At 40.2% G+C, this 14,264-nt stretch overlaps 1 protein-coding gene across 2 annotated transcripts in view; it reads right to left on the bottom strand.

Annotated features, from left to right (window-relative positions):
- Positions 1 to 14,264, bottom strand: part of LOC124555716 (run domain Beclin-1-interacting and cysteine-rich domain-containing protein) — a 170,947-nt gene that overhangs the window by 66,349 nt on the left and 90,334 nt on the right. For both annotated transcript variants that reach the window (XM_047129724.1, XM_047129723.1), the window contains exon 4: positions 11,003 to 11,121. In XM_047129724.1, the coding sequence (XP_046985680.1) occupies positions 11,003 to 11,121 (119 nt within the window). The remainder of the gene's footprint in view (positions 1 to 11,002; positions 11,122 to 14,264) is intronic.

The following is a 14,264-nucleotide window of genomic DNA, read 5'->3' as shown; positions in this document are numbered from 1 at the left end:
GGGAAATGCTCCAACTGCTCTGAGTACATTCAGAATCCAGAAGAGAGCAATGAGGATTATTACTGGGAGCAAACCCAGAGACTCCTGCAAACCCATCTTCAGAAAGTTGGAAATCCTTACACTGCCTTGCCTCTACATTCTTGAGACTCTAAAATTCTTCAGAAAACACATAGTGCCAACTCACCCCAGAGTCGTAAAAAATAATGAAATACATGAACACAACACCAGGAAAAATGCAAACCTGCATGATATACATACAAACACTCAACTGTGTAAAAAGGGAGTTTTCCACAAGGGCCTCCAACTGTTCAACAATCTTCCCACTAGTATTAAGTCCATCGAAGACAGCATAAAATTTAGCAAAGCCGTGAAGTCATATTTGTTGTGTCACTGTTTTTACTCGGTAAATGAATACTTAGAATAGTAATCTTGCTGTTTGTGTTAAATTGAAAACATTGAGCAATATAATACATTAGGATACTATATGCTTACGTTAATACATGTTAAAAATGTTAAATGATATTTTCCGACATCTGCAACACACTGTGTACCATCAGATCACATGGAATAAATAAATAAATAAATATCAAGGGTAGTTACAAAGTTTAAATTATCACCATAAAAAATAAAGTTACATAATTAGCTTTTTACAAAATTATTTAGGCTTTTTCAGCCACTTGCTGACAGACTGCCTGTTAGCTTCTGTCTCGGGTTCTTCGGCCGACATTCAATTGATGATTTTTCTGACTTTTCGCCAGCAAAAGTGGCTGGCATGGTCAAGGTTTCACCCTCCACTGTGGGTGGCTCATTGGAATTGAGCTCACAGCTGCAGCTTACACACGCCTGTCAGGTCAACATATGACGGCTTTTTCCTGGTCATTAACACTGTGGTTTTGCACTTGCTACCTGGTCATTCATTCACTGCAGCATGGGTACCAAGGATACACTCACATTGAAACTTTACTCTTTCTTGTCATATTTGAGGATCTCTAGAGCTTCTCTGAACAAGTGTGCTTGGTAGCCCTCCTCCACAGCAAGGACTCCTGTGCTGGCAAATTTATTATGTGATTGGTCTCACATAGTACCATGGGTGATTTCTCCACCTGTTCCCATCTGCAGTACACCCCAACTCATTATGCTCAGGACAGTCACATATGCTGCTTCTTTAGGCTACAAAATTTCATGATTATCCCCCCACCCCTTCCCCATATTCTCCTGACTTTGCACCCAGTGGCTTCTTCCTCAGTCATCAGATAGAGAAAGCATTGTGTGGCATGCATTTCTACAATGACAATGAGATAAATTTTGAGGTAGAATGTTTCCTGAAAGGCCCAAATGCAGATGTCTCCAATCAATATCTCCATCAAGTGACCCATTGTTGGGAAATACGTGTCACGTTGTAGGGTAAATATGCAGAGAAGGACTAAGACCATAACCAAGCTTCATGGTCACAACTTGATTGTTTTCATGGCGGCAATTAAAACTTTATGACTATCTCGTGTACACTGTTCTTCATGAGAGCAAACAGCTCAATGGTTAACGGTCAATATATGAACAGTATGGAGTGAAGGTCACTTCATCACCCGCAGTCCCATACTTGGCATACAATTAATGCAGCAATTATCACAATAGATAAATCTTGTGAGGGTCATTCCATAAGTCATGGTAACTATGGTTTCTCATGTGAATGTATGGCAATGCTGTAATCACAGTAAATACATTTGGAAGTCTGTGGCAAACATTACCAAAAGCAACTGACAGTTTGTGACTGCATGCGAAGATGGCTTGGTATTAGTGCCTGAAATATTCAGTGTGAGGTTGATTGTGCTACAAGATGGATCCTCCCCATCCACCCTACTCACCAGACCTCAATCTTTAACCTCATTCCACAACTAAGGAAATCCTTGTGTGGGACGTACTATGCAAACAGAGTGAATGTCTTCCTGGCATTTCGGCAACAGGTGGCGCACACTGATGGCAGTGCCAATGACATTCAACGACTTCCCCACTGCTGGAAATGCTGTATGCACTGTGGGACTATTTCGACACACAAAAGTTGATTTTGATTCATTCTTGTTCCATTTGTACTTGTGCGCAATAAATTTACATAGAGTTCCAATGCATGTATTCCATTTCAACCTCTGCCATGACATTCTGTACTGGAACCCTATTTTATGTGAGCATTCAGATACACACTGCCGTACTACTCCAATGCACATCGTTGAAGTTTCATGTTGTCGCATTATCACAAGATATACCATAGTTGTCACGACTTATGGAATGATCTTTGTACATATCCCCTTGAGCATAAGTTACTGTTTTTGGAAGGCTAACCATACATCTTATACCATCTTGCTTCACTATTATTGTCCCCTATACTTCCAGCAAGACACACACACACACACACACACACACACACAAATCTTATAACAGCTTCCTACCAAGTGCTCCACTCCTATCCCTCCAACTTTCATCACTAATTCATACATTATATTTTGAGAGCTGCTGTTTAGCATTAGGAGACTACAACCATTAGCCAATGAATAAGAGATACACGCTGTGTTACAGACAGATAACTCCAGTCAAAAGTGAATGGAATAATTTCTCATGACAATGACTGAGACACTGTCAGACCTAATACTGGAAGTTTAGCAAGAGATAGGCAGGATACGCTATGTCAATGCATTCTGTGGCCAGATTATAGGTGCCTGACAAACATGACATCCAATTTCTGAGGTCTTGCATACAACGACATTTTCATGTGACACAGAGTCAAGGTTGTAATTTGAGTGTCTTGACTCAGGGAAAACAGAAGCCACCAGAGTCAGCATCTGCGACCAACAATGGGTGAGTAATAGAGTTTGTCATCAATTATTATAAACTGTGATAGTAGACAGAATGGTCACTGCACATCAAATAACTCACCAACTCAATGCTGGCCAACAACTGATGAGCAGCCATATAATTCAGAATCCAACATATTAGGAACACCAGCAATTGCAATGAATTAGTCATAAAATATTATATAGAACAGTCTTGATCCCATAAAAACACTTTCATTCATTAGTGGTGACTGGTTTTAACCTGATGTGGATCATCTTCGGACTATAATCTGTAATTTAGAGTACAAAAGAAAAGAGTGAAACATTTAATGTAATAAACATTAATGCCCAGTGATGACGTATAGAGATGATGGCATGGGGCAGGTACTGTAGATGCCATCCACTGATGTCGACTACTGACTATGTGGCGGTGTCATGGAGTTAAATAGCAGAAGCCCCACCCCTATCCTGTTGCCCTATGTCATCTTTAGCCAATTCTTTCTTTCTTTCACTGGTGCTATGTCCCACACTGACGCAGGGTTGGCATTGTTAGGAACGGATTTGGCAAGGTTAGTATGAAGGGGTGGCCCGATGCCCTTCCTTCTGCCACCCTGTACCCCCGGGGTGGAATTCGTGTACTCCAGCTGTCTGTGTTTAGTGTAATTCATGGAATAGTGCGAATGTGTTCAGATGTCGGTGAGTCGTGTAACTGAGGCGGAACGTGGGGACCAGCCCAGTATTCACCTAGTGGGATGTGGAAAACCACCTAAAAACCACATCCAGGCTGGTCGGCACACCGGCCCTCGTCGTTAATCGGCTGGGCGGATTCGATCTGGATCCGGCGCGCCTACCATAGTCCAGAAAGCAGCGCGTTAGCGCTCTTGGCTATCTTGGCGGGTTGTCATCGTTAGCCAGTGGGATACAACATAAGTGATACATGTTATACTTCATGAGTATAAACCATAATACTATGCTGGGTATTATTGTAAGTTATAGTTATGTAACAATTTATATGCTCTACAGTTAAAATTTTATATAATATAATGTTAAAAAATATAATTGACCAGCCAGTGGCATCATGTTATTAGACTGACTTATGTGGGATTTTATGTACATCAAAGGTTGGCTGTAGGACACTGCTCGTTACCTAGTGACATGGACACCTTATCAACAGTGATCAAAGATGCTACACCACTGACATACTGTAATCAGGAGTGCATAGTTTCACGGCGAGAGAGGATACATCATACTAGAAAGCAGTTGGATGCAAATGGACGCGAGCTAATCGCCGTCCACTTGTGATTGTCGGAGTCACTCTCAGATTTGGACTGGGAAAGGATTGATGCAGCCACAGTAGCACAACAAATGTCATCTCAGCAGGCAAACACAGAAAGGCAGAAAGGGAAATTCGGCCGGATTTAACAGCAACAGCATGGAGCAGAGTGGAAAACAACAGAACGTGTCATTATCAACACGACGACCAGAAACATCGATGCGGGTGCCATGTCGGCTCTCAGGATGAGGCTTAATTATGCACCCCCTTTTCTGAAATAATGAGTGGCATGGAACGAGCAGTTCACAAGATGCCCAGTGAAACTGCAGAAGACATTTGCTGAGAAATGAGCCGCATTCTTTCTAAATCCAAGCCACCAACTTCGAACATGACAAGAGCTGAGCATAATGATCTTCGGGAACTCTGCAACGATCCACACCTCAAAGTCCTGCCAGCTGACAAGGGCAATGCAGCCATCATTATTTGGTTGATGCGGGAGGAGGAGACATCAAAAACTGTCAAAGGATCCAAATTCAAGAATAATGAGGAAGACGTCAGAGCTTCTCAAGAGGTCTTCGCTGGAAGAGAATGTCATCAAAAATCTCTTCCCTTTCCCTCAAGCAACTTGACCACCTACATTGTGTGGCCTTCCAAAGGTTCACAAGAAGAACACTCCTCTACGCCCCATTGTGAACACCATTGCATTGCCGACTTACAGGCTCACGAAACATCTTACCAACCTCCTTATCCCACACGTTGGTCACTGTGTGCACCACATCAAGAATACAGCTGACTTCATCAGTCTTGGAGAAGGGGATATTATGGTCAGCTTTGATGTAGTGTCATTGTTCATGCGCGTTCCCATTAAAGACTCTATAGATCTGTCTCCCAGTTATTTGACGACAGTGTTGTGGATTTATTCAAGCACTCTCTGGCATCATCACATTTGTTGTATGATGGAGAATATATCAACCAGACAGACAGTGTTGGGATGGGAAGCCCATTAGCTCCAGTTGCAGCCAATCTGTTCATGGAGTACTTTGAAAACATCACCCTGGATATGGCTCCTGAAAAGCCTAGTTCCTTTTATCGTTATGTTGACGACACGTTCACTGGCTGGTCTCATGGACATGAAAAACTGGGAGAATTCATGGAGCACTACAACAACATCCATGACAAAATCGAGTTCACGATGGAGACAGAGAAAGATGGTGCCTTGCCGTTCCTTGATGTCCTCGTCTGCCACATAGCAAATGGGTGTCTCAGCCACAGCATTTACCGGAAACCCACCCACATGGGCCCATCACCATCCATCACAGGAAAGTTCTGTTCTGAGGACCTTAGTGCATTGAGCCGAAACCGTTTCTGAGTCTGAAAACTTGCCGAAGGAACTGAGCCACTTATGGAAAGTATTCAAGGAAAACGGCTACAACAACCGTCAGATTTCGCAAGCTATCTCTCTGAAAATACGTAATGAGAAAGACTACAAGGAGGATTTGAAGAAGTTAGCATTCTTGCCGTTCTGTGGCTCATTAACAGGAAATATACGCCAGCTCCTAAAGAGGCATAAAATCAATTCGGTCTTCAGGGCTCCAGCAAAAATTTGACAACTCTTGAGGCCTGTGAAACACGACATAGGCCTCAGAATGCCAGGAGAATATAAAATACCACGTGAGTGTGGACAGTTCTGTATCGGGCAGACAGTGCATACCATTGAACAGCACTGTGTAGGACATGAGAGATGTTTTTGTCAATGGTACCCAGAGCAAACAGCAGTAGCAGAGCACACATTAGAAAACAGTCATCATATTGCATTCAGCGAGACATCTATTATCACACAGACTAACAGTTTTTGGGATAGCATAATAAAAGAAGCGAACGAAATAAAAAATTGTGACAATACACTCAATAAAGACGGCGGCCTGCAGCTAAGCACAGTGTGGGACCCGGCCATTGGAAGGTTGACACAGGCACGGCAGCTGCACAACACATACATTACCATATATGGTGCTGGAGTGGGCACCAGTGATGTCACGGAAGGCAGCGCAGCTATATAAGGACAGCAGCAGCAACCAGAAGACAGTCACCACTTGGCAATGGCTGAGGATTACTCAGCCGAAAGCTCGTGGATTTCAAATCACTTGACATGGCTGGAAGCCCGAGAAACCTTTATTAATACTTAATCAGTTTGGCCATTCATGAATGGTCTTCATATTTGTGTTGGCTGCCAGTTGTCCTACAACGCCGACCGCCATTTTATGCAGTGCCATGTACTGCAGAAAACACTTGTAATCATTGTCCAGCATTGCTAGTAACACAGCCACTCTAATAACACATATAAAATGCTGTGTAATCATTGTTTTGAACTTAATTACAAATAAATGTTTACAAACGTTTTCTGCATTGGAACTAAAATATAAAGGAAAAAGGCTTAATATACAATAGCAATTTATGTGATTTACAGTTAAAACTTTATATACCTTAAAAACTGTTACTGACTAACCTAGGGCATTGGTTAACAAATTAGTGGATTACATTCTGTGGGATTTTGTAGACACCAAAGATGGGCTGTAGCATGTCGCTGATTACCTAGTAATGTGGATGCCTTATTGATAATGACCAAAGATATTGTGCTTCTGCCATACTGCTTTTGGTTTGGCCATGTATGATCTTCATATCTGCATTGTTTGCAAGTCTTCCTTCAGTGCCAACCAACAATATTGCATCACAAATATGAAGACCATACTCGGCTGAACCGAAAGCAGTACAGCGCCTTTTTTAAGCTACTGATAAGGCGTCCTTGTTGCTAGGTAATGACAGATGTTCTACAGCCCACCTTTGGTGCCCACAAACTCCCACAGCACTTAGTATATTAATGTGATAGTGAGTGCCCTTGGCTGGTCAATTACATTTTTTCACATTATACTATGTAAAATTTAAACTGAACAACATATAAATTGTTATGGGTAGATTAAGCTACTTCCTCCATACTTTAGCTCCAATGTAGAAAACTTTTACAAACAGTTATTTGTAATTAAATTCAAGACAACGATTACATAGCACTCTGTACATATTATTACGGTTGTGGTATTGCTGGCGAAGCTGGACAATGGTTACACGGATTTTCTGCAGTACATGGCACTGAATAAAATACTGGTTGTCAGTGTTGAAGGACAACTTACATATGTAGGTCATACGTGGCCAAACTGCAGTATGGCAGCAGCGTAGCAGCTTTGATCTCTACCAATAAGGTGTCTGCTTGTTACATAAACAGCAGCATCCTATAGCCCATCTTTGGTGTGCACAAAGTTCTGCACAGGGCAGTCTAGTAATATGTTAACTGATGCCACTGGCTGGTCAATTACACTTTTTAACATTACATTATACAACATTTTAACTGCATAACATATAAATTGTTACAGCACAGGAAAAGCACGTTTCTTAAACTGCTAGTACTGGGTGACAAGTGGGGGTATTGACCTTGACTGACCATTGGCAGACAGCTCAGACAATGCAGTTTCAGTAGCCATGGAGGATTGGAGTGTAGAGCATTGTGTGTTCATGGTCGAGTAGTTCTTTAGAAACAATGATTCTGAGGTCATGGTTCAATGTCTTATCTTTCGAAAGTTTCATGTCAGACTTCAAGACACATTCCAATATTAAAACACTATATTTTGATGGGTTGCAGCATTTAGCAGTACTGGATCTGTGATGAAAAAGAAACCACCTGCTCTTCCCAGTTCAGTTTGAACTCCAGAAAACATAGACAGATGAGAACAGCAGTTCTTGCTACTCCAAAACAATCCACTAGGCGACAGGCTGCGTCACTGGGTATGTCACATCACATCTTATTTGATGATCTCAAATTTCACCCACAAAAAGTAATGATTGTCCAGCAGCTTAGTGAAATGGATTTTGTGCAGTGCAGAGAATTTTGTGGCATGGTGGACACTATACTTACAGAAGATGCAGATGTCCCAGTACTTATGAGTGATGGAGCCTGTTTTCATGTGGATGGTTAAGTTAATTGTACAGAACTGTCAGCACGGGGTGTCAGAGAACCCACGTGAACTACACCAAAATCTCTTCCACAGCTCAAAAGTGACACTGTGATGCAGCACCTCCAGGGATTGTTGGACTTACTTTTTTGAAGAGGGAGGAACCATAGTTACTGTGACATGAGTATGCTACATCAAAATGTTAAACAACTTTCATCATTCTGAACTTGAAATGTGTCAAGTGAATATGAGAGAAATGTGGTTCCAACAGGATGGTACCACAGCTCACATGGTGAGAGCATTAAAGAAAGTGGTTTAACAAATGTTCCCAGGACATGTCATTTCACGGTATGGTGGTGTCCTTGACCCCCACACTCACCCGATCTATTGATCTGTGAGTTCTCTTTGTCACGCTACTTGCAATCAAGAGCGTGCATGAACAAGCACTGCACAATCAATGATCTCAAAATTTCCATTTGTCCAGAAATTGAAGCTGCACTGAATAAAATGTTGGAGAGAGCCATGTGTAATTTCCAGGAGTGGATCCAAATTTGTATGTCCAGCAGGAAGGACATCAGGCCTCAACGGCATTATTTTACAAACCTAATTAAGGTAATTAGATTCCAAAAATGCAAAAAGTGCCATAACTGAATGCGAGATATTTTAAAAATAAAACCAGGTTTCAGTTACTCAATAGTGAGAAACATGCTTTTCCTCTGCTCCAGCCTCTATTAAGGTTTATATTATACTGTATGACATGTATTACACACATTGTATCCTATTGGCTAAAGGTGATGTAGGATGACGGGCAAGGAGCAGGGCTTCTGCTATTAAACTCCTTGACACAGCCACACAGTCAGCAGTTGGTGGTATCCACAGTTCCATTGTCTCCACACATTATCACTGGGTATAACATCACATAATTTCTGTTTAACTTAAATTTCATTACATTACATGTTTCCTTTTATTCTACTGCACTCTAAAAAACAGAGTACGATCCAAAGGTGATCCACATCAGGTTGAAAACAGTCACCAATTATGAATAAAAGTATTTTTATGCAATCAAGACTGTTCTATATAATATTTTATTACTATATCATTCATACTTTTGCTAAAACTTCCAAGAAGAGAGACCATTGCCAATAAATAAAACTATTCACTAACATTTTGGCCCCTTTGTCTGTGAGACATCTTCAGGGATAAAATACCACCAAACATCTCTGAAGATGTTTCTTCCAGATGGGGACAAAACGTTATTTCATAGTTTTGTGCCATCAGCTACACCTGCAAACCCAGAAATTTCAAGAGAATTAAACATCATCCATGGAACCCTTCACTGCATATCACTGAAAAGCATCACCTTGCCATAGGGTACAGCAGCCACTGCCCCACACAGCAACCACTGAAAATTGCACAGCACAGGGTACAGCAATTAGCATGGGAGCAGAATCATCATCATTTAACACACAATGAATGGAAAAAGATCACTTGAAGTCATGAGTTGTTGTACATGGCAGTTCACTTTGATGACAGGGTATGTGTATGTTGGAAATCACATGAGACAATACACCCTGCCTGCCAATAAGGCACCATTCAGGCAGCCAGTGGAGGTATTCTCACATGGGCGAGGTTTACATGGGATGAAATGAGGTTCCTGATACTTTTGTCATTGCCTCTCATTAACAAAAGATAAATGGGCCTTATGTTTAAATCATTTAAATTGATTTGTTTGCCTACATCACAACAGTCCACCATTCCATCACTTCTAAATTTCTTTAAAATGTGCTCTGGTCCTAGCTCTTATGGTTAGTTATGAGTTATGGACAGGATGTGAGTGTTCATGGATCAAGATGACTTGATTTCTGAGTGTCATGGAGTCCATGACATGCTATGATGCTGCTGTCAGCACGGTGAAAAGGAGTCCTACATGATATTTGGAAGTTGTCCCCATTTCAACTACAGGTGTGAGTGACATGGATCTATGACACAGGACAGGGAGGCCAGGCAACTAAACCAATGAAACCCATAAGTGTGAACTAAAAGCTGTGTCAATATCAGTCATTACGTGAGACACACACTACAGCTATTCATCTCACAAAAACTATTTCAGGTGTTCAAGACCATTCTGTTGTGAAGTTCTGTTCATCTCTGGTGAATGTACTGTCTAACACACTTCACCTAGGGGGGAAAATCCAGTGTAAATAAAAATGGTTAAGGTCAAGTTAAATAAATTATCCTAACATGATAACCCACAATAATTTCTTAGCCTCAAAGGTATTAAATCAAACACTTTACACAAATGGATATCAGCTTATTGCAAATTGCAAAAACCAAGACAGTTTGAGGCAGCCAATAGTAGTTTCGGTGCCAACCTCCACGATCCACCTTATAGTGCATGGCCTGCACACATTTTCAGTGGTTTATCAATAAAAGGTTAAGAAAAACAAACAGGATGCATCATAACATTGTAAAATTGATGATGGACTTAGACTCTTGTCTTCACCTGAGTGATTCGTGAAAAGTAGTTATTCTTTGGAGAATAAGCTTTAGGAAGCTCTACGAGTCACTGCCAGAAATCACCAATATCACCTGCAATATATTTCATTTACTGCATTGCACATTTACTAAGTTGCAATTAGTAAATGCAAATATTGTGTAGCATTACTTTACTGTATTATACTTATAAGGAAGTGTTAAAACTTACATTGTACATATTTCATTATGTATGACACTGTTTAATTATTTTTCATTTTCACATTTTTTAAGTTATATTGCCAAATTTCAAGATGACAAAAAAGTTTACAAAATAAATGTGAGTGTCTATGAAACTTATTTTACACAGTTATCTTTTTATTCCAGTAAGAAAGATATAAGTACTTTCAGATGAGGTGGAGTGTGCTCATCCATACCTAGCTTTCCCAGCATTAATTCCAACAGCACTTCCACACCCTCTACAAGTATAATTTTGTGCATCGAGGCCAGTTTCTCTTGCAAGTTTCCCTAGCTGCTGAACGAAACACGTAAATTCCTAAAACACATGTAATGTATACATAAGAAAATCTTTGTTGGTAATTTACACACTACAATCATATATTAAAATAAATTGTAAAATGTATTTCAAAATGACTTGTCCAAATGAAGAGAGAGTCGCCTCCACTTTCTTGATAGTAGAGGAGATTTAAAGAGAAATAATGAATTAAAGCTATGTAACATCTAGAAACACCAAATTTTGCACTTGTGAAGCAGAAAATGACTTTCTACTGTGTACAACTGTATTACTTTTTCCCAATACTTCATTAACTCTTTCCAGATTCTAATGCTGAATGGCAAACAATAACAGGTTGACATACAGTACTAGTAATTATAAATTATTATAGTTTAATTGCAGTTCAATATTATTCAAGGGACATTTTTAATATGCGGAATTATATTTTTCATAGCAAATTGTTTTGCAGAGTGAAACTGTTGCCAACGGAGAGGGAAAAGAAAGTTTTGACAGCATTACTAATGTGCTGCGCCTGATGGACAGCAAAGTCCACTCACAGGGGGAGAGAAAGAGAGCGAGAGAGAGAGAGAGACAGAGCGAGAGAGAGAGAGAGAGAGAGAGAGAGAGAAACACGGACACAAATGTCTTCTATTCAGTCAGTCCACATTACTATGACCACCTCAAAATTTGATCTCAGCAGCATATGATACATGAGAACCGCCATATCATAAGTTAGAATGATAGGTATATAAGATATGTATTTATAATGACAGTTCTACAAGCCCTGCTGCATATGAGGTTCCACAGAGCACATCCATTTGCAAGGTACTGTATTTTGCTTTCATTACAAATTCATACTTGCACATCATACACACCAATAAATAATGAATACCTACCCTTTGTCTGACACAGTCTTTTAGTATGACAGTGAAACATGTCATATTGGTGTAAATCTCCAAGAACAGTTACAGGAAAATGATCAGGACTTTCATGTGCTTCTTTGGCCACCCAGTTCCAGGCCTTGTATGGAAATGAGAATTGGTGGGGTCCACTTTGCTAGCCACATTGATTCTGTGAATCCTCTGCTACACAGTCTCAATCAGCTACATGTAACAAATTACCAGCAAGCAACTGAATGAGTCACTACCAGTCAGTCTAGCTGTCTTCCATATTGCACAGAATGGCTACTCTGGGTAGTAGCAGGTGGTCATAATAACAGGATTAAATCACATATATAGCATTTGTCTGCTAGCCCTATCCATATATAACTTTCCAGAAGATACTGAACTTCCTGAAAGTTTTGATTAGCATGTTCATCACTTTCTTTTCTTTATATTCTCTTCTTTGTGAAATGTAATAAAAATATTTTAGACGTTTTACTTACTTGTCAAATACAAACAATGCATATAATATAGCCAAGAAACACATGGGATGCAAAAATAACAATTTTGTTGAAGAGATTGCTCTCACATACACTGAAGTTAAAAGAAACATCATGTTCAATGGAAAGAAGAGTTACTCATTTTTCAAAACCAGAGGGCCATGTCACAGCTGATTTCCTCAATTTGTGTGTGTGTGTGTGTGTGTGTGTGTGTGTGTGTGTGAGAGAGAGAGAGAGAGAGAGAGAGAGAGAGAGAGAGAGAGATATGCATAAAATAATATTGTTTACTAAACATTAAAAAAAAAGATAAATTGTGAATCATCCCATATATTAACAAATAAAAAATGGACTGAAGCCTCAAAATAAAATAATATTTGCCTATGTATTTACACAAGCTGCATTTATAAATTCTAAACAGTAATTATATTTCACCAATTCAGAACAGTGATCTTACAAAATCCCTATATTGTATTAGTCTCCAGATTGTAAGAGATGACTTGGTCTTTGAACAAATTATTATTATTAATGTTATGTTCACGTTAGCACTTCACACAACATGGTGATGACTGCGCATTCTATTAAATTTTGTCCAAACTCATTGTCTTCACTCATATACAGATTTCCTCATGGATTTAGGCTGTCTTCCTTGAACTACTTTGCCTCAAGATCTCTCTGTGTACTCTTTTCTTCTTCTTTCCCTACATGCTTTCACCATAGGTCTGACATATTGCCAACCCAGAAATATGGAGATATACTAGGAGTGTGGTGGCAGAGTTTGGCAGATAGTTCCAGTTTCAACTGCTGCACCTCCTGGGGTCATCACAAACACGTTGCATGAGATGGCTGTTGGCCCACAACAGAAAATAAATACTCAGTCTGGTGGTTGGATCAGCAGTTTGTATCTCATTTTTGAATCCTTTGATATGCCAATCTACAAATAACAACTGTTACCCCACTTTTCTGGGCCTGGATTTTTATATGGAACTATGTTTGAATAAACAACAACAGGAACAAAAACACCACATTCAAACACAGGACGGTTATAATTAAACTTTTGTTACTTGACCCAGTGTAGATGGAAAACTGTTTGCCATACAGGCATCCAACTTTATAAAAATGAGGTACTGACAGTGCCCCGTCAGAGGTTCAAGTCCTCCCTCAGGCATGTGTGTATGTGTGTGTGTGTGTGTGTGTGTGTGTGTGTGTGTTTGTGTGTGTGTGTGTGTATGTTTTGTCATTAGGTTAAGTTAGATTACATAGTGTGTAAGCCTAGGGACAGATGACCTCAGCAGTACCTTACCACAAATTTCCAAAGTTCTGACAGTGCACTGCAGTGTTGCTGCTCTTCATGAGTATTGGCATATTAAAGGAATATGGGGAGGTCTTCCTTATGCACTGGGGTTGAAGAACATTATTCTGAAGTTTGAATTAACTAGAGATTTTGGAGCTGCTCCTGGGAGAAGCCCATGGCCAATTACACAACAAATCTTGAAGAAATTACTGTTGCGATGGCTGAGAATGCTGGACAAAATGTGTGAACTTCAAGCAGTGTCAGGACAGCTGAACATTCCTTGGTTCACCATCTGAAAAGTGCTGTTAACAATTGTTCATTAAGTTCCCCTGTATGGTGAACATGTCACTGTGTGGTGGGGCTTCACAGCATAGTTCATGACTGGTCCATTTTTCTTTGAGGAACTTGGGCCCTAAGGACCAAGGACATGCAGCATGAATGGCACATGTTATGTGATCTTCTTTGCAAACACATGATCCCTTCTCTTTGAGAGAGAAGCGCTTTGGACTCGAC

This window comes from Schistocerca americana, chromosome X (genome assembly GCF_021461395.2).
Source record: "Schistocerca americana isolate TAMUIC-IGC-003095 chromosome X, iqSchAmer2.1, whole genome shotgun sequence".
Lineage (NCBI taxonomy): Eukaryota > Metazoa > Arthropoda > Insecta > Orthoptera > Acrididae > Schistocerca > Schistocerca americana.
The sequence above is the reverse complement of the archived record's forward strand: the minus strand, read 5'-3'. Positions and strand labels throughout refer to the sequence as shown.